The 25,398-nt window shown below is 41.2% G+C and overlaps 1 protein-coding gene across 1 annotated transcript in view; it reads left to right on the top strand.

The window, feature by feature from the left end:
- Positions 1 to 25,398, top strand: part of LOC128660194 (phosphatidylinositol 3,4,5-trisphosphate 5-phosphatase 2) — a 254,345-nt gene that overhangs the window by 90,132 nt on the left and 138,815 nt on the right. The window contains exons 7-10 of the mRNA XM_053713896.1: positions 11,853 to 11,931; positions 14,024 to 14,196; positions 18,905 to 19,022; positions 19,104 to 19,200. Of these exons, the coding sequence (XP_053569871.1) occupies positions 11,853 to 11,931; positions 14,024 to 14,196; positions 18,905 to 19,022; positions 19,104 to 19,200 (467 nt within the window). The remainder of the gene's footprint in view (positions 1 to 11,852; positions 11,932 to 14,023; positions 14,197 to 18,904; positions 19,023 to 19,103; positions 19,201 to 25,398) is intronic.

The following is a 25,398-nucleotide window of genomic DNA, read 5'->3' as shown; positions in this document are numbered from 1 at the left end:
ATATATTTGCCTGTAGATTTTACTGCACAGATATCTTCTGCTCTATCTGCGGCTTTATCTGTTTTTCCTGCATTGGGGAAACACAAGAGGAAAACTAAACATTTTTCAAAGTGTAAGGTGTCTGTTTCATCTGCTGCTATGTAGGTTGCCCTCCATCATAAGTCTGATGGGGAGGATACCTCGGTAGCATCTGAGGGGGAAATCTCAGATTCAGACAGTATAATTCCTTCTTTTGATACTGAAGAAGTAAAGGAAGGTATTGGCTACTTCGGATGACTCCAATTCTTCTGTCGCTGTCAACCCTAAGAAATATAGTAAGTTTAACAAATACTATGATGTTCCTTCCTTTGTGGAAGTGTTTCCTGTTCCAGACCCTGTGACGGAGATTATTTCACAGGAATGGTAGAAGCCAGGGATACCTTTCTCCCCATCTCCCATTTTTAAAAAGATGTTTCCTGTTGCTGACTCCATTAAAGATTCATGACTCATGGTGCCTAAAGTAGAAGGGGCTATTTGTACTCTGGCCAAGAGAACTACGATCCCTATAGAGGATAGCTGCTCTTTTAAGGATCCCATGGACAAGAAGCTGGAGGCTTATTTGAAAAAGATGTATGTTCATCAGGGTCTTTAATGGCAACCTGCACTTTGTATTGCCACAGTAGCAAGTGCTGCATCTTATTGGTGCGATGCCTTGGCTGAATCAATTTTAGTTGAGACTCTCAAATTAGCCAATTCCTTTATTATTGATGCTAATATGCAAGTTATTAGACTGGGAGCCAAGATGCCTGGCTTCACCATCCTAGCCTGCAGGGCTTTGTGGCTAAAATCTTGGTCAGCTGATGTTACCTCCAAGTCCCAACTTCTGGCACTTCCTTACAAGGTTAAAACCTTGTTTGGAATCGGTCTGGCAGAAATAATTTCTGATATTACAGGGGGAAAAGGGTCTTTTCTACCACAAGACAAGAAGAACAGACCTAAAGGATGTCAAAGTAATTTTCGTTCCTTTCGTAACTTCAAAGGTCAAAAGTCTTCCTCTCCCTCTTCCAAGCAGGAGTAGTTCAAGTCTTCTTGGAAACCGAATCAGTCTTGGAACAAAGGGAAGCAATCTAAGAAACCCTCAGCTGAGTCTAAGTCAGCATGAAGGGTTTGCCCCCGGTCCGGGATAGGATAAAGTGGGGGTCAGACTTTCCCTGTTTTGTCAAGCATGGATACAAGATGTCCCAGGTCCTTGGACTGTGGATATAGTATCTCAGGGTTACAAAATAGAATTAAAATCTTTCCCTCCCAGGGGCAGATTCCACCTCTCAAGATTATCTACAGACCAGGTAAAAAGAGAGGCATTTTTGAACTGCATTCAGGACCTTTTCTTCCTGGGAGTGATTGTTCCAGTTCCACTAAGGGAACAGGGTCTAGGTTTTTTTTTTTTTAATTCTTTTTATTGAGAGTAACACAAATGAAGAGCCGTAATTACATTGGATATCAAAAAGTTAAGCCCAAACACAGTTGGGCACATTGTCATATATTAATCTCTCGACGCAACTTTAGTTCTGATGTTTTTCACATACATATGCCATGAACATATCTCACATGTGCTTATCTCTCATAATTTTGTATTTTATAAAACCCCCCCGTTCCCGCCCTCGTAGCCCTATAAACTCTACCCAAACTGTCAAAACTCCCTCCCCTTCCCTGCAACCCTAGACCAAAATTCCCTCTGGAATAACCCTCTAAGACTCCTCTTAGCGAGCAGCGTGAAGCATGAAAGGAAAGGAAGAAAGAAAAAAAAAAAAAGGGGAGAAGAGAAGGGGGGGTATTTTCTCTCCACTCTCTCCTCCTTTGATCTTTAGGAATTCCTTGGATGAAGTATGTGTGCCCACTCGCCTCTCAAAGAGTTTTCCAAAAATATGTCAGTATGCTGGAACGGTAGTAAAATCTGTCTCTGAATCTGCAATTCAAAGGTCAAAATCAGTCTGCGCCATTTCCTTAGAAACAGATTAAGCCTGTTACCGACATCTACCCTGGTGTCTACCTGTTCTATAAATAATTGTGTTTTCAAGATGTTACGAAAGTATGCTATAGTAGGTCTTGTCATCTTGGTCCAATGGTTTAGAATACATTTTCATGCGAGTAGGATAGTCAGAGTCAGTTCCAAGTCACAATGTCTATATTGAGCACCCCAGTTCAGGAACAGGACATCCGTGGACTTGAGAGAAACTGGGACCTTAATTTTCTTGTTAATCCAGTATTGTAATTGGTACCAGAATTGCCTTATCACTGGGCATTCACATATGCAGTGCAACAGACCCGGGGCCTCTGCAGAACATTTAGAACATTTATTAGGGCAGTTAGGTATCCACTTAACCAGCCTGTTAGGGGTTAGGTAAGCTCTATGTAGAAATTTAGTTTGGGTTTCCCTGAGATTCACAGAAAGAGTAGCCTTTCTAACTTTCTCCAGTGCTCCCCGGGCCTCACCCACCGTAATCCCCAGGACCCCCTCTCTCTCCCATCCCATCACAGCGGACGACTATTTTCAACAGTCTGTCCTGTAAGAGAGTTTGATAGATCTCTGATAAAGAGAATCTGCCCATCTTAAAGAGGGATTGTGTAAGTCAAAAAGGGGAGCCATCCCAGAAATCCGGGTTATCTCTAATCAGTGCATTCAAATAGTGACGAGCCTGTAAATAGGCATAGAAGTGGGTATTCGGAAGATTGAACTCCCTTTGCAGCATAGAAAAGGATTTTACTGATCGAGTCAGAGGTTCTAACAAAGATCCCACCAATTTCAGACCCATTTTTTCCCAGTGGTCGAAGGGCTTCGTATCTACTCCCGCCGGGAAATCTGGATTATTATGAAGGGGAAGAAAGACCGAGCTGTGACAACTCCTTTTCAAAAATTTATGTGCCTGGTGCCAAGCCCTTAATGGGTCACGGTATAGCAAGTTCATGCCCACTAATTTAGCCGCTCCTGACTTCACCAAGTGTGGCAAATACGCTAGGGAGATTCCCCCCAGAGCAGCACGTTCCAAGCTGGGTTTATAAAAATGTTGCGTACCGACCTGCCAGTCCAAAACCAAGCGAACCAGAGCTGCCCAGTTATAGAGCTTAACGTCTGGCAACGAGAGACCCCCTTTCAGGTAGGGCATGGATAGCTTATCCGCAGATATTCGGGGTTTGCCCCCCCTCCAGACAAAGAATCGTGTTGCCGCATTTAATAGCTTCACATCTGATTTCGTCAATAACAGTGGCAGCATGAGTAGTGGGTATAGGAGGCGAGGAAAAATCACCATCTTCACTAAGCTAATCCTACCTGCCAGCGACAAGGGAAGGGACTTCCAGCTTCTCATCAGGCTACATAGCTTGGCACATAGAGGAGTTAAATTCATAGAGTATATCTTATTGGGATTGACAGGAATGTGGATTCCAAGATAAGTTAGACTCTGGGAGGCTGTTACAAATGGATAGTCATGCATACTTCCTTTTTTCTTATTTAACCACAAGATCTCTGATTTTTGCATATTGACCTTGTACCCCGAGAAGGAGCCAAAGTCACGTAGTGTTTGCAGAATCGGTGGGATATGCAGCTTCGGATCTTGTACAAACAACATCATGTCGTCTGCATAGAGCGCCAGCTGCTGGGGGTCCCCTGCCATATTGATACCTGGGAAAACCTGGCGCAGCTTTGTCGCCAGCGGTTCCAGAGCCATATTGAATAGTAACGGCGACAGGGGGCAGCCTTGTCTAGTGCCTCGCCCCAGAGTCACATTGGTAGAAAATGTGTTGTTTACGCATATGCTAGCAATGGGGGAGGAGTATAAGTTTTTAAGGAAAGATGTAAAGGGACCCGAGATGTTGAACTTGGCCATAGTATGGAACAGGTGACTCCACTCTACCCTATCAAAGGCCTTTTCTGCATCCAGAGACAGCAGAAAGGCCTCCGGGAGCGGTTTATCCAATCCATTGTGACTCCCACTCCAAAAGTAATGAGTCAATTGCAGCACTCGGCGGATATTAACCACAGATGACCTCGCATGCATGAAGCCAGTTTGGTCTCCGTGGATTAACTCTGGCAAAATGAATTTAAGGAGCTCTGCCAGTAGCTTCGTAAGAATCTTATAGTCCGCATTAAGCAGCGATATCGGCCTATAAGACTCAGGGAGAAGGGTGTCCTTTCCAGCTTTAGGGATGAGAGTAATATATGCCGCTGAAAACGAACTGGATGGTGTATCTGCCGCTGAAAAGTATTTAGTGAACAGGTCAGTTAACACTGGGACCACTTGTGGTTTTAACATTCGATAAAACTCAATGGGCAACCCATCAGGGCTGGCTGCTTTGCCCAGGGCTAATGATGAAATTGTTTTACCCACTTCTTCTCTAGAGATAGGCGCGTTCAATTTGTCCAATTGATCGTCTGAGATCTGTGGTAGTTTAATGGAGCTCCAAAAGTCTCTCAGGACCTTGTCGGAATAGTTTTGGTCACTGGTGTAAAGCCGAGAGTAGTAAGAGGCAAATGCCTCCGCTATTCTCTTGGGTTCTCTGACCACTCTGTCTCCATCCCTGAGGGCAGGTATAAAGCGTTTTGAGGTTTTAAGATTGACAAAGGAGGCCAACAACCTACCCGACCTATCGCCATATCTATAGTATTTACCTCTGTTCCTTAAAAGAGTCTGAGACGTCTGATAGGCCAGAAGTGCGTCATATTCTTTTTTGACAGCAATGTATTTTTGATGATGCAACCTTGTGGGCCCATTACGATAAGTTAGATAGGCGGCAGCCAGATCTTCTCTGAGCTTTTACGGGAAAGAAAGGCTAAAATGTTTCCTGCAAGCACCACCTTCGCAGTTTGCCAGAAGAGTTCGGGCGTTGCAAGATGCTGCGCATTGGTAGAGTGGAAATCATCCCAACTTTTGACCATATACTGCTGGAACTCTTGGGATGTGATTAAGTATTGTGGGAACCTGAGAGTTTGCCGATCTCTTGGCGGATCTAAAACGTCAAGAAAGAGCCCCACGGGGGCGTGATCGGACACCATTACCTCTCCTTTCTTGGTATCTATGATCCGTGGGATCAAAGAGTTGGAGGTTAGAAACATGTCAATGCGGGACATCGTGGGCAAAGCCCGGGAAACACAGGTATAATCTCTCCCATCCGGATTCAGCTTGCGCCAGATATCAACAACATCTAGCGAGGAAGTTAGAGCCTGAAACATCTCAAATTCAAATTTACCCTCAAATTTAACATGTGCTCCAATAGCAGCCCTAGTGGTATCCCTAAGTCTGTCAAACTGCGGATTGGGAGCCAAGTTAAAATCTCCTCCAATGATGAGAGCAGAGCCCAAAAAGGGAGTCAGGACTCCAATCAAATTTTCCCAGAATGTCCTATCCTTCTGATTAGGGGCATAAACATTGCATAAAACATATTTTTTGTTGACTATCGTGGTCTGTACAACAATGTATCGTCCATCTGGGTCTTTAGTCACTACAGTGTCTGTGAGTTCTAGCTTTTTCCCAAATAGAATTGCTACACCTCGACTAGCACTCTTGTATGAGGCAAAAGCAACTCTTCCCACCCAATCTCTCTCTAACTTAGCATGCTCAGTGTCAGTCAGATGCGTCTCTTGCAAGAATGCGATGTCAGTTTTTTTTTTCCTCAATTGAGTAAGTATGGTCTTTCTCTTTACAGGGGAATGGATACCCCCCACATTCCAGGTGTATATATTATATATTATATTATAGTGTTAGATAGGATACCTCGTGAGAGAGAGAAGAGGAAAAAAAAAAAGGGGGGGGGGGGGGAGAGGGGGAGGATAGAGAATCTTCACGCTGTCACATACCTCCCGGTAGACTCCTTTTTCCCAGTGTAATTCAGATTCTTGTAAACTGCAAGGGGACAACAATGAACAGATCATCAACCAGGTGCTAACAAAACATCCTATATCATTGAGTAGTTTGTTATAACCGAGCTGGCTTAACGTATATTTTACACCAAATTTTAAGAGCCCAAGTTGCAGGACCTGGGGAAATCTATCCCAGCCCCCTAATAGTGGTTGCAACCCAGAAAAATCAGTGAGTGAACATCTTACCAGATTTTTAACCATAAAACACCATGCTCCCTAAGTGACCCTGACACAGTATAATGGGTTGAACATACAATTTTCAGTGATCTCAGGGAACATAGATATAAGGTGGGTAAACATCAACAGAGTGAGCATTGCATAAGGAAGTAAGCCAGTGTTATCGGGCATTGGTCTCAGTTGGGTTACTATAAGCAATTTCAAGAACTCAAACATTAAACTTATATACAATCTGAACTCATCAAGTATCAACAGAGGTGCCCAAAGATTAGGCAACAACCCTCTGGTTTTGGCTGCTGTAGCCATTTAAAACATTGTAGTAAAGAAAGCGTAAGCATTACAAGTCTATCAGAATCCCTCATCCCTCTCCACCTCTTGCTCTTCCTTGGCTCCTACCTCCATATTCTACATCCAGGTATGCCTGTGCTGTTTCTGGTGAGTCAAAGAATTTGGGTCCCCTCGGGGTTGAGATTTTCAATTTGGAAGGGTACAGCAAATAAGCCTGTCTACCTTCACGATGTAATCTAGAACATATTGCAGAGAACTCTCTACGCCTCTTCATCAGGTCTATTGAATAGTCCTGAAACAGTAGGAGCCTGGAGTTATCATAGGTTAGATTCTCTACTTTTCTATACGCCCTCAAAATTGTAAGTTTAGTTTGGAAATGGATGAACTTTATCATTATTGGGCGGGCTTGGGCATTGCGATCCAGGCCGGCTTTTCAGGGCCTACTCTGTGCGCCCTTTCAACACTCCCCACTAGCTTTTCAGCTGGGATATCTAGCAGTGAGGGGAGAACAGTCTCCACAAATTTTAAAATCTCTGTTGGTTTTATCGACTCAGGGAGCCCCAATAGGCGAACATTGTTGAGCCTCGAGCGATTCTCAAGGTCATCAATTTTTTGCTGCAAAGCTAAAGAGTGTTTTTCTAGGGCCTCTAGTTTACTAGTGGTAGCAACCTGAGTATCCTCAAGGTCAGAGATCCTGGTCTCCGCTTCAGTTACTCTAGTGGAGAATTGCTTCACCTCCTCCGCCAGGGTATCTACTCCCTTTTGGAGATTCTCTATTTTGGGCAAAAACAGGGTAGAGATTTGTTTAACTATAGGATGTGGGTCAAGTAAAGAGGTTTCTTGTTGGACCTCGTAAGAGGGTCCCTGACTTACAGCTTCTGATCCCTGTTTGGCTCTGCGCTCTGCATTCTTATTGCGGTTTGCCATTGGGTCCTGTATAAGATATTTCTCCATACACACACACAGCTATGTTTTAAAGTATGTTATACATCAGATTTCTACCAAAAGAGCAGTGAATTAGTGAAGGCAATGCTAGACGCAGCCTCCCTAGTGTAACCTGTGATATAGGAGCAGAAGTGTGTTTAGGCCTATACGATTATACTGTGAGAATTTCCTCTTAGGGTCAAGCTCTTTCTACCATAAACACAAGGATGAAAAGAACACAGTACCTATTAAATCACCAATTCAAAAAGTACAGTAAGCCTGTAGGAAAAAAAGGGAAGGTTAGTCACATCAATATTATCAAAAGCGTCTGTCATACAAATTTCCCTCTCAGCCTTCCTTCATTCACGTGGCCATAGAGCCACTGCCGTGAGTGGTGATTATAATCTATACTGAGCAGTGTAGGCCTTGCAGAGAGTAATATGCTGCAAGCAGAAAAGTTAATCTTTCAGTGGCCAGGAAAGTCTATGTTCCACCACCCCAGTGTTCTGTTAACCTCAAAGGCACCAGCAGTCACTTAACATGATAATCCTTAGGGAATAGTGAAGGCAAAACTTGCTCTTTCGAAGATGTGCAAAAGCAGGATTCTGCAACAACAAACAAATAGGTGCACTGCAGTTCGGTCTTAGTTCAGTCGCTCCCTGGTGCCCCCTAAGTAGGGACTTCAATAGTAAAAAAGGGTTGGAGGCCGCCCCACGTGTCAGTTCCACAAGCGTGTGGCCTAGAGTTATTTCCCAGTTGTAATAGGAGTTCTGTGGGGAATTCACTGTACTATTTGCCCCAAGGCCTTTTTGCGTGTCTTTTTCACTCCCAAGAACAGGGGGGGGGCCGAATCACACAAACTTTCCCAGCAATATGGCTTTAAGTAGTGATGAGTGATGCTGTCAGGCAATATTAGAATCTTACCAACCGCCGCTGCAAGGGTCGTCACCATCCATGGAGTAGCGTCAGCCAAATAGCGCCCTGTTACAGGCCAGGAGAGCACTCCACCACCGCACACCACAGATCCAGACCAGTCAGCAGGTCGTACAGTAGCGCCTTTCTCCTATATTGCAGCACAATGTGGGGTAAGGCTGCAGTGCCCTCCGCTGTTTGCCGCTTTTCTCCCCGCAGGCTCCCGGTAGCAATGTGTATCCTGTGCCACCCAAGTATGTGTAACCGCTCTTCCGGTACCTCCAACGTAAGTGGCACCTGTTTCAGCTGTAGCTGCAAGCCGGAGACACTCCTCCCAGCCGGTTCTCTGTGTCCGCTCCACACACCGTCAGTGTGCACTGCTCCTTCACTCCCTGTCTCACCACGCACGCCAAGATGGCCGCTGCTGCTCCCGCCAGGAGAGCCGTCTGTCTCAGAGATATTCCTCGGACCTCTGTGAGGGAAGATTGTGCAGTACAGCCTCTTCAGTGCCCAGACACGATGACTGTCAAGGGCAGTTAGGCTCGGGCTAAGATTGAGGTTGATGCCTGCAAAAAGCACTCAAATTAGGTGTATTAGGCACGGAGCGTTACACTCGAGCTGTTGATCTTAAGCCCGCCCCACCGGAAGTCCAGGGTCTAGGTTTTTACTCAAATCTGTTTGTGGTTCCCAAAAAGAGGGAACTTTTCGACCCATTTTAGATCTGAAGTGTCTCAACAAGTTTCTCAGGGTACTGTCCTTCAAAATGGAAACTTTCATTCCATTCTTAATTTGGTCCAAGAGGGTCCGTTCATGTCAACCATAGACCTGAAGGATGCGTATCTTCATTTTCCCATCCACAGGGACCATCACAAGTTTCTGAGATTCACCTTTCTAGACAAACACGTTCAGTTTGTGGCTCTTCCGTTTGGTCTTGCCACAGCTCCCAGAATTTTGTCAAAGGTTCTGGGGGTCCTCTTGGCAGTGATCAGGTCTCGGGGAATTGCAGTGGCGCCCTATATGGATGACATATTGGTTCAGGCACTATCTTTTTAACAAGCAACTCTCATACAGAGATCTTGTTGTCTTTTCTATGTTCCCACAGAAGGAAAGTGAATCTGGAAACGTTCCAGCTACAAGGGTGGTTTTCTTAGGAACCATAATAGATTCCCTATCTATGAGGTCAGAAAATCCAATATTCTTTCCTTTTGCCTCTCTCTTCAGTCTACTGTTTGGCCGTCAGTAGCTTAATGTATGGAGGTAATTGGTCTGATGGTCACTTTCATGGACATCATTCCCTTTGCTCGATTCCATTTGAGAGCTCTGTAGTTATGCATGCTCAGACAATGGAATGGAGACCATTCGGATCTGTCTCAGAGGATAGATCTAGACCAGTCGACAAGAGACTCTCTCCCGTGGTGGCTTGCTCAGGAGCATTTGTCTCAGGGCACATGCTTCCGGAGACCTTCCTGGGTGGTAGTGACCATGGACACCAGCCTGCTAGGCTGGAGAGCAGTCTGGGACTCGTTAAAGGCTCAGGAACTATGGACTCGGGAGGAGTCTGCTCTTCCAATAAACATATTGGAGTTGAGAGGGATTTACAATGCTCTGATGGCTTGGCATTAATTGTCCTTAGCCTGGTTTATCAGGTTCCAGTCGGACAACATCGCCTCAGTGGCTTACATAAACCAGCAGGGAGGAACTCGGAGTTCCTTAGCCATGAAAGAGGTGGCTTGAATTATTCAGTGGGCAGAAGCTCACATTTGTTGTCTATCTACCATCCACATTCCAGGAGTGGACAACTGGGAAGCGGATTTCCTGAGCAAATATTTCATACCGGGAAGTGGGCTCTCCATCAGGAGGTGTTCTCCAGGTTAACAATCAAGTGGGGAGTTTGATCTGATGGCATATCGGCAGAACGCCAAGCTTCCAAGGTACGGTTCAAGGTCAAGAGATCCACAGGCCGATAGATGCTCTGCCGGTTCCTTGGGTTTTCGGTCTAGGATACCTGTTTCCTCCATTTGCACTCCTTCCATGAGTCATTGCTCATATCAAACAGGAGAGAGCATCGGTAATTCTAATAGCTCTTGCATGGCCTTGCAGGATCTGGTATGCAGACCTAGTAAAGATGTCATCTCTACCACCTTGAGGGTTGCCTCTGAGGAAGGACCTTCAAACTCAGGGTCCATTCCGCCATCCAAATCTCATTTCTCTGAAGCTGACTGCTTGGAGATTGAATGCTTAGTTCTGGATAAGTGTGAGTTGGTCATTGAGACCATGCTACAGGCTCACAAGCCTGTTACTCGTAAAATTTACCATAAGGTATGGCGTAAATACCTTTAATGGTGTGAATCCAAAGGCTACTCTTGGAGTAGGGTCAGGATTCCTTGAATTGTGTCTTTTCTCCAGGAAGGTCTGGAGAAAGGTTGTCAGTCAGTTCTCTGAAAGGTCAGATTTCTGCTTTATCTATTCTTTTACATAAGCGTCTGGCAGATGTGCCAGATGTTCAATCTTTTTGTCAGGCCTGTGTTTAAACCTGTTGCTCCTCCTTGGAGCCTTAACCTTGTTCTTAAAGTTTTGCAGCAGGCTCTGTTTGAGCCAATGCATTCTATAGATATTAAGTTGTTATCCTGGAAAGTTCTTTTTTTTATTTCTATCTCTTCTGCTCTGAGAGTCTCGGCCTTGCAGTGTGATTCCCATTACCTTATCTTTCATGCAGATAAGGCGGTTCTTCATACAAAATTGTTGTTCCTTCTCTCTGTCCCAAACCTTCTTCTCATAAGGAACATCTGTTGTACAACTTGGATGTTGTGCGTGCTCTAAAATTCCACCTACAGGCGACTAAGGATTTTCGCCAGTCTTCTGCCCTGTTTGTTTGTTTCTCAGGAAGGCGCAAGGGTCAGAAAGCTACCGCTACTTCTCTTTCCCTCTGGTTGAGAAGTATAATTAGTTTTGCTTATGAGACTGCTGGTCAGCAGCCTCCTGAGAGAATAACAGCTGATTCCACTAGGGCTGTCTACTCTTCTTGGGTTTTAAAAAATGAAGCTTCTGTGGCACAGATATGCAAGGCTGCAACTTGGTCCTCTTTGCATATTTTTTCTAAATTTCACAAATTTGATACTTTTGCCTCGGCTAAGGCCTCTTTTGGGAGAAAGGTTCTTCAAGCGGTGGTGCCTTCTGTTTAGGTCTGCCTGTCTTGTTCTCCCTCCCAATTCATTCCATGTCCTCTAGCTTGGGTATTGGTTCCCACTAGTAATTGGAATGAAGTTGTGGACTCTCCATATCTTAGGAAATAAAATGTATGCTTACCTTATACATTTCTTTCTTTCCGAATATGGAGAGTTTACGACCCCACCCTTAATTAAGACAGTTATTTTTGACCAAACCTCAGGCACCTCTACACCTGTGTTATTCTTTTTTCCATTTCTCTTCGGTCGAATAACTGGGGATTATGGGTAGGGGAGTGACACTTAACAACAGCTTTGCTGTGGTGCTCTTTGCCTCCTCCTGATGGCCAGGAGTGATATTCTCACTAGTAATTGGAATTGAAGAAATTCAATTCAAATCAGGTAAGCATACGTTTTGTTTTTAAGTTCATCACTGATTAAGAAAAAGCTTAGTACATTAGGAAATATAACAGAATCATGTTTGGTTTCATCAGCTAATTCCCAGTGACAGAAATCAGCTCAGAAAGTGCCCCCCCCAGAACTTGTCTGTGTTCACTGGAACCTGGAACATGGGTAAGTACAAAGATAAAATGAAGGGTTGATCTTTATTTGTTAAAGTGACTTGATCTAAGAATTCAGTGAACCCTCTAGACCAGTGTCTCAAATTCCTATGATATCTTAACGACACAACTTCAGTTTGCTCAATGGTTCTATGATTGGGTACTTGTAAAGCGCAGCTAAACACCCGTAAGGGTCTCAAGGTGCTGCTCATTTTATCAAGCTCAGAAGGGTGAGTGGACCCCGCCAGGGATCGAACCTGCAACCCTTGGGTTGTCTTCAGAGCTCAGCTATAGTGCCTTAGCATGCTGAGCTATCTGCCCAGAATAATTACATTATCAGTCATAAAGGGGTTAAGGAATGTATTTATTAAAAGCAGAGGAGTCTGGAAACTGATTAGAATTATAGGATCTCCCTGCTTCAAAATTGGCGAATTAATCAAGTTAAAATACCATGATATACAAAGATAATTAAATCCTGGACTTCACATTTCCTGCTTTGGACACTTCAAAACATGGAGGGAAAGTTTTTCAGAACTCAGAAACAGCTACTAAACATTAATATTATTCTAACCCCATCTATAGAGAACATTGCGTAGAATGGATGGTTACCTTATATGCTATAGTTTAACAGGAAAGACATTATATAGCTTATAGTGCCTCCACTCAGAATAATGAACCCACAGCACTGAGACAGTAAATACCCCACACACATGCACAATAATAAACCAGTCACTATTTAATAAAAAGAGTAATATAAGATGGTTTTATTACAGGTAGGGCAATATGAGACAAATGAACAGTAGAAATAGAAATCATATTACTGCAAAGTAAATACGCAATGTGAAACATATGCACAGCGGTGACAATTGCCTGACTATCTAAACAAATGTTGCTATTAATACACTTCAGAATTAAAGGGACATTGTACACTACATTTTTCTTTGCATAAATGTTTTGTAGATGATCCATTTATATAGCCCATCTGGAAGTGTTTTGTAAAAATGTATAATTTTGCTTATTTTTTAAAAATAATGTGCTGATTTTCAGACTCCTAACCAAGCCCCAAAGTTTTAGATGCATACTGATGTATACAGACTCCTGGTTGTGTAATGGGTCTTTTCATGTGCAAGGGAGGGAGTAGGGGGGAGTGTCTGCCTGTTCCTATTTCCCAGCCCCCTTCAGTGGGTGTTCCAATCTAACCACATTAACAGTGCTAAACTGTGAGCTTCTAAGTAAGTTTTTAAAAGATTTTATACTGGATTTTTTATCAGTATCTGTGCATATTTTTCTTCATAGTAGTGTCTACTACAAGCAGTTAAAGGGACATGAAACCCAAAAGTTTTCTTTCATGATTCAGATAGAGAATTACAATTTTAAACAGCATTCCAACTTACTTCTATTATCTAATTTGTTTAATTCTGTAGATAATCTTTGTTGAAAAAATAGTAATGCACACGGGTGAGCCAATCACGGGAGGTATCTGTGTGCCGCTACCAATCACCAGTTACTGAGCCTATCTAGATATACTTTTAAGCAAAGGATATCAAGAGAATAAAGGAAATTAGATAATAGAAGTAAATTGGAAAGTTGTTTAAAATAGCATGCTCTTTCTAAATCATGAAAGAAAAACATTGGGTTTCATGTCCCTTTAAATGAAAATTGGTGTATACTGTCCCTTTAACTTGCTATGTGCAGTGGAGTAACTACAGTATAACAAATAGCACACTCTCTTGGGTACCCTCCTACAAAAGGGACTGCAGAACATTGGTACACTTTACTAGTGGTACATGTTGGGGATTACTGTGAATGAGTGCAGTAAAGTTGTCCCACTACTTGAATCTTCTATTACGGTAATCTGGAATGGAACCTGATCTTTATAGCTTCTAGCTACTCACTATGTGATAACTTCTTCACTTGGGGGGGGAGGGGTGAAGTTTAAACAGTTTATATGGGCAAAACATAGATGAAAAGTTGTTGAATAGATACCTTATTGCTAATGACCACTTCCATTTCCCTTTCAGTAAATCTGTCAGTGTAACACAACAGAGAATGTATCTCTGTTTTTGAGTGTCAGTATCATTTTGCAAACCTATTTCATCTCTCAGGTGGCTCTCTTCCTCCTCGATCTATCTCTTCTTGGTTATCCTCAAAGGGAATGGGGCAGTGTTCACATGACCTCTTCATGATTGGGACGCAAGAAAATCCACAAGGAGACCGCGAGTGGGCTGAGTTTCTCAGACTGGCTTTAAAATCCCAAACTGGAAAAGAATATAAAGTGGTAAAGAAGCTAATATTATTCAGAATAATTTCTAGACAGTATGATCTACTAATCCTACACAATTTAGATTATGGGCTAGATTTATTAAAGCCCTACGACTGCAAGTTCTCACAAGAACTTGCTCGCCGTCATTTATCAAGCAGCGGTCACCAGACAGCCGCTTTCCTAACCTCTTCGCCACCTCTAAGGTGGCGAAATTTAATCTCCTCTGTCTAGTCAGACAGAGGAGATTGACAGCTCCTGCCCGCGCGTGATTGACTGTGCGCGGGCAGGGGGCGGGATTGCACGCGAGCGCAAAATTGCGCTTGTGTGCAATGGCGAATACATGCAGTTAATTTTGCCCGCCACAGGCGAGCTGAGGCGTACAGGGGCGCGTATACGCGCCCCTGTCTGCCTCAGCTTTAATAAATCTAGCCCATAGTGTGGTGGGCTAACTGTTGCACACTAGCAAAAAGGGGTTTATTGCTGCTTTTTTTTGCAAGCATTGCATGTATAATGCGTATAACAGGTTGAAAGTAAACGCGCACGCTTCAGCGCAATTGAATTTAACTCGCGTCAGGACACTCCAAAATTACATTTAAAAGTGTTGTTACACTCATAATAACACTATTTAATAAAAATAATTAAAAAAAAAATGCTAAAAAAGGGATAAAGGCTCAAAGATATGAAGTCTCAGGTGTTAGAAGAAAAAAAATTCTGTAAAGGGCTTTAACATAGAGATATATACATGTCTAAATATGTATATGTATGTATATATATATATATATATATATATATATATATACATACACATACATACAGTATATATTGTATGTATGTGTACACATGTTTGTATGTATTTATATGTGTACTGTGTATATGTATTTACAGACATACTGTATATACTCATATAAACACATAAATACATATGTATACATATATAGACATATATATATATATATATATAAATATATATATATATATATATATATATATATATATATATATATATATATATATATATATTGGGGACTTTGTAGTCAAGCAGCTGAAAACATGAATAAAGTGTTTACCTGTGGTTGTACTGTAAATATTTCACATTCCAATGTTCTTCAAATTATATATATATATATATATATATATATATACAGTATATATATATATATATATATATATATATATTAATGTTTCATGTTGGGTTAGCGCTCTTGAGAAAACACAATTGGGTTTGTGCGCGAGTAAGGGTGTAAGGTTTTTCCTCGTTTCGTGCTCCATTGAACTCTACAAGGAAATATGTATCAAAAATTAAAAAAGAAAAGAGCAGTTAACAAATCCTTAACTACTAAAGAGTGACCAAAATACATAAAAACATATACTTAAGTATGTGAACAAATGTCCTTGCAAAAGACTCTTCAGTGGCACCCACAACTGCCTGGGAAATAGGAGCACATAAGTGCAAAAGCGCACTCCCAAACTTTGATCCTCTTTTCAGCTTGTGGGCAGATATTAGCAGTGAAGTATTCAGAGAAATGGATAAATTTCGGTTATTTGAAACATCAAATGCAGGATATTCAGGCGTGCTTGCAAAGGGGTAAAAATAGCCAAAAACACAAACCTCTTCAGGGCTATCACAAGCCTTAGAAGCAGGTAAGGTTTGCCTTCCCTCTCATAGCAACTACTGCCCGCATAACAGCTGATCTTCATGATGTTTGCTCACCAACAGATGCTTCATCTCTCCAGGGTAAATATTTATCCGGTTCTCAGTTCACATAATGTGGCCACTGATCTTGAGCAACCGCAAGGTAGTTTCGTCACATACTACCGCTCCACCACATGTGCCAAACAATTGCCAGGATGATGCCTTTTGCCCCTCCCACTTTAGGGCTGGCTGGGGCTTCATCAGATAGTTTGCAGTGTTGCTGAGCCATCCTTAAAAGCAGTTACCCAGTCACGCCTCCATTTTATTTAAAGGTGCCACACATTTAAAGCTCTGTTAGAGCAATCCACTTTGTAACTTTGTTACTAATATTCTACCATCATGGCATACAGTATTTTGCTTGATCAGCATGGCATATTTCCAAACCCTTATTGACATTTTAAGAGGTTACAAATATATACATTTCAAAGTGATATGCTTGATTATTTGATACATTCAACATATTAGCATACATTACAGGATTTACATATTTAAGTGGTAAATTTCATAAAGACTTATCGGGAATTAGATAATGCATGCATGTTCTTGTCATAGTACATACACACAAATATTCAATTTTTTCGTTTAACCCAAGTTTAGGGGCTATGTGGACGACATCCTGGTAATATGAAGAGGTAGTGAGGAAGAGGTTGACACTTTTGTAAATCTATTGAATGTGAACAATTACAATCTCTTCCTGACACATACGACCAGCAAAAAGGAGATCACATTTCTCGATTTCAAAATGAATAAATATAATATTATGGCACAAACAGAAGTTTATAGAAAGGAAACAGACACTAATAGCCTCTTGTGTGCCACTAGTCATCACCCTGATAGGTTAAAAGCAGGGATCCCAGTTGGTCAGTTTCTCTGCCTCAAGAGGAACTGCTCGACTGAGGCAGCTTTTGAAAGACAAGCTGAAGAAATGGCCCAGAGGTTTAGAGACAGAGGCTACTCCAAGCGACAAATTAGGAGAGCCTGGTGGAGAACTTGAGTAACAAAAAGACAAGATTTGCTTTTTAAAAACAAGGAATTAAGTACTGATCAAGATCAGACTAGACTAATTACTCACTGGAACAAAGTAAAGTCAATGAAATATGTAAATCCTGTAATGTATGCTGATATGTTGAATGTATCAAATAATCAAGCATATCACTTTGAAATGTATATATTTGTAACCTCTTAAAATGTCTATAAGGGTTGGGAAATATGCCATGCTGATCAAGCAATATATATCATGATAGTAGAATATTAGTAACAAAGTTACAAAGTGGATTGCTCTAACAGAGCTTTTAATGTGTGGCACCTTTAAATAAAATGGAGGCGTGACTGGGTAACTGCTTTTAAGGATGGCTCAGCAACACTGCAAACTATCTGATGAAGCCCTGGCCAGCCCTAAAGTGGGAGGGGCAAAAGGCATCATCCTGGCAATTGTTTGGCACATGTGGTGGAGCGGTAGTATGTGACGAAACTACCTTGCTGTTACTCAAGATCAGTGACCGCATTATGTGAACTGAGAACCGGATAAATATTTTCCCTGGAGAGATGAAGCATCTGTTGGTGAGCAAACATCATGAAGATCAGCTGTTATGCGGGCAGTAGTTGCTATGAGAGGGAAGGCAAACCTTACCTGCTTCTAAGGCTTGTGATAGCCCTGAAGAGGTTTGTGTTTTTGGCTATTTTTACCCCTTTGCAAGCACGCCTGAATATCCTGCATTTGATGTTTCAAATAACCGAAATGTATCCATTTCTCTGAATACTTCACTGCTAATATCTGCCCACAAGCTGAAAAGAGGATCAAAGTTTGGGAGTGCGCTTTTGCACTTATGTGCTCCTATTTCCCAGGCAGTTGTGGGTGCCACTGAAGAGTCTTTTGCAAGGACATTTGTCCACATACTTAAAGTGAAAGTAAATCCTAGCGTTTTACAAACGCTAGGATTTACTATTGAAACAAATAAAGGGGGCTTTCATTCATGAAGTATAAGATACTTCATGTAGAAAGCTCCTTTATTTGATTCAATCGATCGCCGTTTTTACCTGGTACAGCAGCCCACGGCAAAAAATAATTTTGGCTAAGAGGTGACGTTTTCACCTCTTAGCCAATAGCCGTGCGGTAAATCCGGCTTGGCGCCCATGGGAGCAGGATTTACTGCACGGCTATTGGCTAAGAGGTGAAAATGTCACCTCTTAGCCAAAAAATTTTTTTGCCGTGGGCTGCTGTACAAGGTAAACACAGCGATCGATTAAATCAAAGGAGCTTTCTACATGAAGTATCTTATACTTCATGAATGAAAGTCCACTTTATTTGTTTCAATAGTAAATCCTAGCGTTTGTAAAATGCTAGGATTTTCTTAAGTATATGTTTTTTATGTATTTTATCATTGTGGTGTATTTAAGTATGCTTAGCAGACAGATGCATTTAAGACTATTTTTCTGTACTCTAGTGCGCTCTTGGTCACTCTTTAGTAGTTAAGGATTTGTTAACTGCTCTTTTCTTTTTTAATTTTTTTATTCAAATTTATTAGTGACTATCAGCACATTGTTACATAATTACTAACAGCCTGAGTAATAGTATGAGCTAACTCTTCTGTATATTTTATATCTACAAGGAAATAGGTTAACATAGTTGTGATATTCCAAGTTCAGATTTTTGCACGTGTCAGGTTAGCGCTCGGGCAAACGTTTTTTACTTTCAACTTGTTATACTCAACCTGTATTGCTATGTAACTATATAACAGTAGTACACTGATTATGGAGGTTTTGAAAGGAAGGGTTTATATGGCTATAGATAAGTTAAATGATGACATTATATAGAGTAAATTGAGGAGTTAAAGCAAGGAATAAAATTAAGTGATTGCAGAATTTATATGTAGGCATTATAAGGAGGCTTATTAATAGTAGGAGGTTTAGTTGGAACTATATGGAGCAATACTTTGAATTATAGGAAGCAGTTTTTTATAGAATGACCTCCCATCACAGCTCTTTTAGAAATATTGTATAGAAGTGTTGATAACAGTCTATCTTTCTTAGGTTTCTGCTTGCTCGCTTGGTGCAGTTAAACTTGTATTGTTGGTAAAATCAGAATATGAAGATCTGATTGATCGAGTCCACACATCGAGTGTGAGAACAGGACTTTGTAACACTCTAGGTATATGGATTATTATGTACTTCCATTTCATAGAGGGCTTCCATGGTTAAAGCATCTATTAATAATGTTTTCTCCATTCAGGAAATCGTGGAGCTGTGGGAGTTTCTCTTGAGTTTAACAGGACATCTTTAGGATTTGTGACCTGTCACCTCGTATCAGGAAATGACAAGGTTCAAAAGTGAGTAATCCATGTTGCAGTGTAAAATGATACATCACTTCATCCAAGAATCACATCACCACCTACAGAGAGTGGTTCAGTATTATTTTCAGAGCATCATCCCTAGGCACTAACATTAGATAAGTAGCTCTCCTAAAAAAACTGCATCACTCATTTTGCAGAGCCTTAAATCATCAATATCTCATCATATCCTCACAACATAGGGCTAGATTACAAGTGGAGCGCTATTTAGCTCTTTCACTTGTGCAAAGTAAACTTTTGACAAACTAACCATTTAACACGGGTGTGCGTCATAGCAAAACCTAGATGTGCGCTAACTTCAAGACTTTAGATATTGCAACCACGTTAACTTCTTCTTCATATAGACTTCAATGGAGAGCTAAATTAGAAGGAAGTTATGAATATATATACAGTATCTCAAAAAAGTGAGTACAACCCCTCACATTTTTGTAAATATTTATTATATCTTTTCATGTGACAACACTGAAGAAATGACACTTTGCTATAATGTAAAATAGTGAGTGTACTGCCTGCATAACAGTGTAAATTTGCTGTCCCTTCAAAATAACTCAAGACACAGCCATTAATGTCTAAACCGTTGGCAACAAAAGTGAGGGCACCCCTAATTGGAAATGTCCAAATTGGGCCCAAAGTGTCAATATTTTGTGTGGCCACCATTATTTTCCAGCACTGCCTTAACCATCTTGAGCATGGAGTTCACTAGAGCTTCACAGGTTGCCACTGGAGTCCTCTTCCACTCCTCCATGATGACATCACAGCGCTGGTGGATGTTAGAGATCTTGCGCTCCCCCAACTTCTGTTTGAGGATGCCCCACAGATGCTCAATAGGGTTTAGGTCTGGAGATATGCTTGGCTAGTCCATCACCTTTACCCTCAGCTTATTTAGCAAGGCAGTGGTCGTCTTGGAGGTGTGTTTGGGGTTGTTATCATGTTGGAATACTGCCCTGCGGCCCAGTCTCTGAATGGAGGGGATCATGCTCTGCTTCAGTATGTCACAGGACATGTTGGCATTCATGGTTACCTCAATGAACTGTAGCTCCCCAGTGCCAGCAGCACTCATGCAGGCCCAGACCATGACACTCCCACCACCATGCTTGACTGTAGGCAAGACACACTTGCCTTTGTACTTCTCACCTGGTTGCCTCCACACACGCTTGACACCATCTGAACGAAATAAGTTTATCTTTGTCTCATCGGACAACAGGACATCATTCCAGAAATCCATGTCCTTAGTCTGCTTGTCTTAAGCAAACTGTTTGCGGGCTTTCTTGTACATCAACTTTAGAAGAGGCTTCCTTCTGGGATGACAGCCATGCAGACCAATTTGATGCAGTGTGCGGTGTATGGTCTGAGCACTGACAGGCTGACCCCCCACCCTATCAACCTCTGCAGCAATGATGGCAGCGCTCATACGTCTATTTCCCAAAGACAACCTTCAGATATGACGCTGAGCACGTGCACTCAACTTCTTTGGTCGACCATGGTGAGGCCTGTTCTGAGTGGAACCTGTCCTGTGAAACCACTGTATGGTCTTGCCCACCATGCTGCAGCTCAGTTTCAGGGTCTTGGCAATCTTCTTATAGCCTAGGCCATCTTTATGTAGAGCAACAATTCTTTTTTTCAGATCCTCAGAGAGTTCTTTGCAATGAGGTGCCATGTTAAACTTCCAGTGACCAGTATGAGAGAGTGTGAGAGCGATAACACCAAATTTAACACACCTGTTCCCCATTCACACCTGAGACCTTGTAACACTAACGAGTCACATGACACAGGGGAGGGAAAATGGCTAATTCGGCCCAATTTGGACATTTCCACTTAGGGGAGTACTCACTTTTGTTTCCAATGGTTTAGACATTAATGGCTGTGTGTTGACTTGAGTTACATTAAGGGGACAGCAACTTTACACTGTTATACAGGCTGTACACTCATTACTTTACATTGTAGCAAATTGTCATTTCTTCAGTGTTGTCAGATGAAAAGATATAATAAAATATTTACAAAAATGTGAGGGGTGTACTCCCTTTTGTGAGATACTGTATATAAGTGTACAAAATTCACTTGCCAGTAATATATATATATAAATATATATATATATATATATATATATATATATATATATATATATATATATATATATATATATATATATAAATATATATATACAGTATATATAAACATATATTTATTTATTTATATAAAAAATAAAAAGTGCATTTTCTTCTTTAAAAACAAATTTAAAATGCCACAATATTTCTCCCAACTCAAAGTCTCTAAAATGCTTAACCACTATAGGTTGCTTTCGCAAAAGTGATATTTACGATCCACTGAGTAATAACAAACGGCTAGATTTAGAGTTTGGCGGTAGCCGTCAAAACCAGCGTTAGAGGCTCCTAACGCTGGTTTTGGGCTACCGCTGGTATTTAGAGTCAGTCAGGAAAGGGTCTAACGCTCACTTTGCAGCCGCGACTTTTCCATACCGCAGATCCCCCTACGCCATTTGCGTATCCTATCTTTTCAATGGGATCTTTCTAACGCCAGTATTTAGAGTCGTGGCTGAAGTGAGCGTTAGAAATCTAATGACAAAACTCCAGCCGCAAAAAAAAGTCAGTAGTTAAGAGCTTTCTGGGCTAACGCCGGTTTATAAAGCTCTTAACTATTGTGCTCTAAAGTACACTAACACCCATAAACTACCTATGTACCCCTAAACCGAGGCCCCCCCACATCGCCACCACTCTATTAATTTTTTTTAACCCCTAATCTGCCGACCGCACACGGCCGCAACCTACGTTATCCCTATGTACCCCTAATCTGCTGCCCCTAATTCCCGCCGACACCTACATAATATTTATTAACCCCTAATCTGCCGCCCCCGCTATCGCTGACACCTGCATATTTTTTTTAACCCCTAATCTGCCGCTCCGTACACCGCCGCAACCTACATTATCCCTATGTACCCCTAATCTGCTGCCCCTAACACAGCCGACCCCTATATTATATTTATTAACCCCTAATATGCCGCCCCCAATGTCGCCTCCACCTACCTACAATAATTAACCCCTAATCTGCCAACCGGACCACACTGCTACTATAATAAATGTATTAACCCCTAAAGCTAAGTCTAACCCTAACACTAACACCCCCCTAACTTAAATATAATTTAAATCTAACGAAATAAATTAACTCTTATTAAATAAAGTATTCCTATTTAAAGCTAAATACTTACCTGTAAAATAAACCCTAATATAGCTACAATATAACGAATAATTATATTGTAGCTATTTTAGGATTAATATTTATTTTACAGGCAACTTTGTATTTATTTTAACCAGGTACAATAGCTACTAAATAGTTAAGAACTATTTAATAGCTAAAATAGTTAAAATAATTACAAAATTACCTGTAAAATAAATCCTAACCTAAGATACAATTAAACCTAACACTACACTATCAATAAATTAATTAAATACAATACCTACAAATAACTACAATTAAATAAACTAACTAAAGTACAAAAAATAAAAAAGAACTAAGTTACAAAAAATAAAAAAATATTTACAAACATTAGAAAAATATTACAACAATTTTAAACTAATTACACCTACTCTAAGCCCCCTAATAAAATAACAAAGACCCCCAAAATAAAAAAATGCCCTTCCCTATTCTAAATTAAAAAAGTTCAAAGCTCTTTTACCTTACCAGCCCTGAAAAGGTCCATTTGCGGGGCATGCCCCAAATAATTCAGCTCTTTTGCCTGTAAAAAAAAAACATGCAATACCCCCCCCAACATTACAACCCACCACCCACATACCCCTAATCTAACCCAAACCCCCCTTAAATAAACCTAACACTAAGCCCCTGAAGATCTTCCTACCTTATCTTCACCATGCCAGGTTCACTGATCCATCCTCCGAAGTCTTGATCCAAGCCTCCGAAGTCTTCATCCAAGCCCAAGCGGGGGCTGGCGATCCATAATCCGGCTGAAGTCTTCTATCAAGCGGCGGCTGAAGAGGTCCAGAAGAGGCTCCAAAGTCTTCATCCTATCTGGGAAGAAGAGGAGATCCGGACCGGCAACCATCTTGATCCAAGCGGCATCTTCTATCTTCATCCGATGACGAACGGCTCCATCTTGAAGACCTCCAGCGCGGATCCATCCTCTTCGTTTGACGTCCAACTGAAGAATGAAGGTTCCTTTAAGGGACGTCATCCAAGATGGCGTCCCTCGAATTCCGATTGGCTGATAGGATTCTATCAGCCAATCGGAATTAAGGTAGGAAAATTCTGATTGGCTGATGGAATCAGCCAATCAGATTCAAGTTTAATCCGATTGGCTGATTGGATCAGCCAATCAGATTGAGCTCGCATTCTATTGGCTGTTCCAATACCCCATTAAAAGGTTTACAAGCAGTGTGTTACTTTTTAGCAAAGAGAAGAAATTTATGTAAGAACCTACAGGACTACGTCCTAAAAGTCATAGAATACTTGCTGACTCACAATTATTTCAGCCACAATGGAGTGTTTTATCTGCAGAGATGTGGCACAGCTATGGGGGCAAAGTTTTCCTCCTCCTATGCAAACCCCTTTATAGAGTGGTGGGAGCTGTGCTACATCTATGCAGATGAAAACCCCTTTAAGGAGAACATCAGACTATACAAACGCTTTATAGACGACCTCATTAAAATATGGGAAGGAGATGATGAGACCCTTTTGAGGTTCTTGAGCTATGCTGAAGACAATAAATTGGAGGTCCACTTCACTCATGAGATACAAAACTTTGAAACTATTTAGATTTAACATTACGAGGGAATATAGACAAAAAACTAATTGACACCACAATCTATAGAAAGCCAATCTCTAAAAACTCAGTACTACATGCAAAAAGTAATCATCCAAAGCAAACCTTCAAAGCAATAGCTAAGGGCCAGCATATGAGAGTAAAGCGTAACTGTACTAATCAGGTAAACTATGAAAAAGAAGCATCACTATTAGATGTACACTTGAAATACAGAGGTTATAACAAACAAGTAATTAAAGATGACCCTCTGGCAGTATCCAGTATGGGTAGATATGACCTAATTAAAGATATAAGCTTTACGACTGTGAAAAAGAGGGAACAAGGGGCAATTCAATTTGTTACTCAATATTCCTTACAACATAATAAAATCTGTAACATCATTAAAAAACATTTGCCCCTGTTGACAGCAGATGATACCCTTGTACAGACCTAGAAAATGGATGTCACTTTTCTTATAGGAAAGGGAAAACCATAGGAAACAAAGTATCCCCCACTATTCCCATGACAGTTAACAAAAAATCATCATGGTTACAAGTTAAGGTATTACACAAATTTGGTTTTGCAGAGTGTAAGGCCTGTAACCACGCCCATACTGGAAATGCATTATCAACTGCAAAGACAGGAGAGATATTTGAAATAGATATGTGCCTGAACTGAGTGAAGGGTGCGGTGTTCCTCATAGAATGCCATCTCTGTCATCTACAGTATGTTGGAAAGACTTTATGAGAAGTGAGAACTCGTATTAGAGAACACCTGTCCAGCATTACTGTAGTTACACATATGAGCAGAAAAAGGGAAGACAAATTGTTACCTGTGGCAAAACATTTCATAGACAAACATGCAAGAAACACCAAGTCACTAAGGTGGACTATAACCCCAGCTGCACACAGATTCCCCTTGAAAAATTCAAAGAAGGAATAAACCTGGGCAGGTTCAATATAGGGATCTAAGTGGATCGTGATACCTCCAAAGCTAAATAAATTATAGTGTGCATTTAGTGGCTATAGTATTACATACATGGTATCCATGCAAAGTATAAATAGTTTCAATATTTTAAGAGGCTACTACAAGCACAAGGAGATACAAATAACGTCTGCTGATTTAGGAAGAGGCAGTCTCTACATAAACAGGTTTTTAAAATTTTCAACCTTCCACATTGCGGTATTAGTAAAAACACAATTTTATCAGTTTAGATGTATCCCCAAAGTTCTGACCATATGTGAAATGTCAGCATTGTTTGCAACAACTTATCTGTGGTCTTGTGTCGACTATATCCAGCCTGAATTCAAGTCTGAAGTAAACTTTCAATCCGGAAGTGCAGAAAAAGACTCTTGCCTTTGAATTTGAATAGAACACCAGTGTCCGTGGCGTCTACTAACAGCGTA

The sequence above is a fragment of the Bombina bombina genome, chromosome 1, assembly GCF_027579735.1.
Source record: "Bombina bombina isolate aBomBom1 chromosome 1, aBomBom1.pri, whole genome shotgun sequence".
In the NCBI taxonomy this organism is placed as follows: Eukaryota; Metazoa; Chordata; class Amphibia; order Anura; family Bombinatoridae; genus Bombina; species Bombina bombina.
This window is presented reverse-complemented; position numbering and strand designations above follow the sequence as displayed.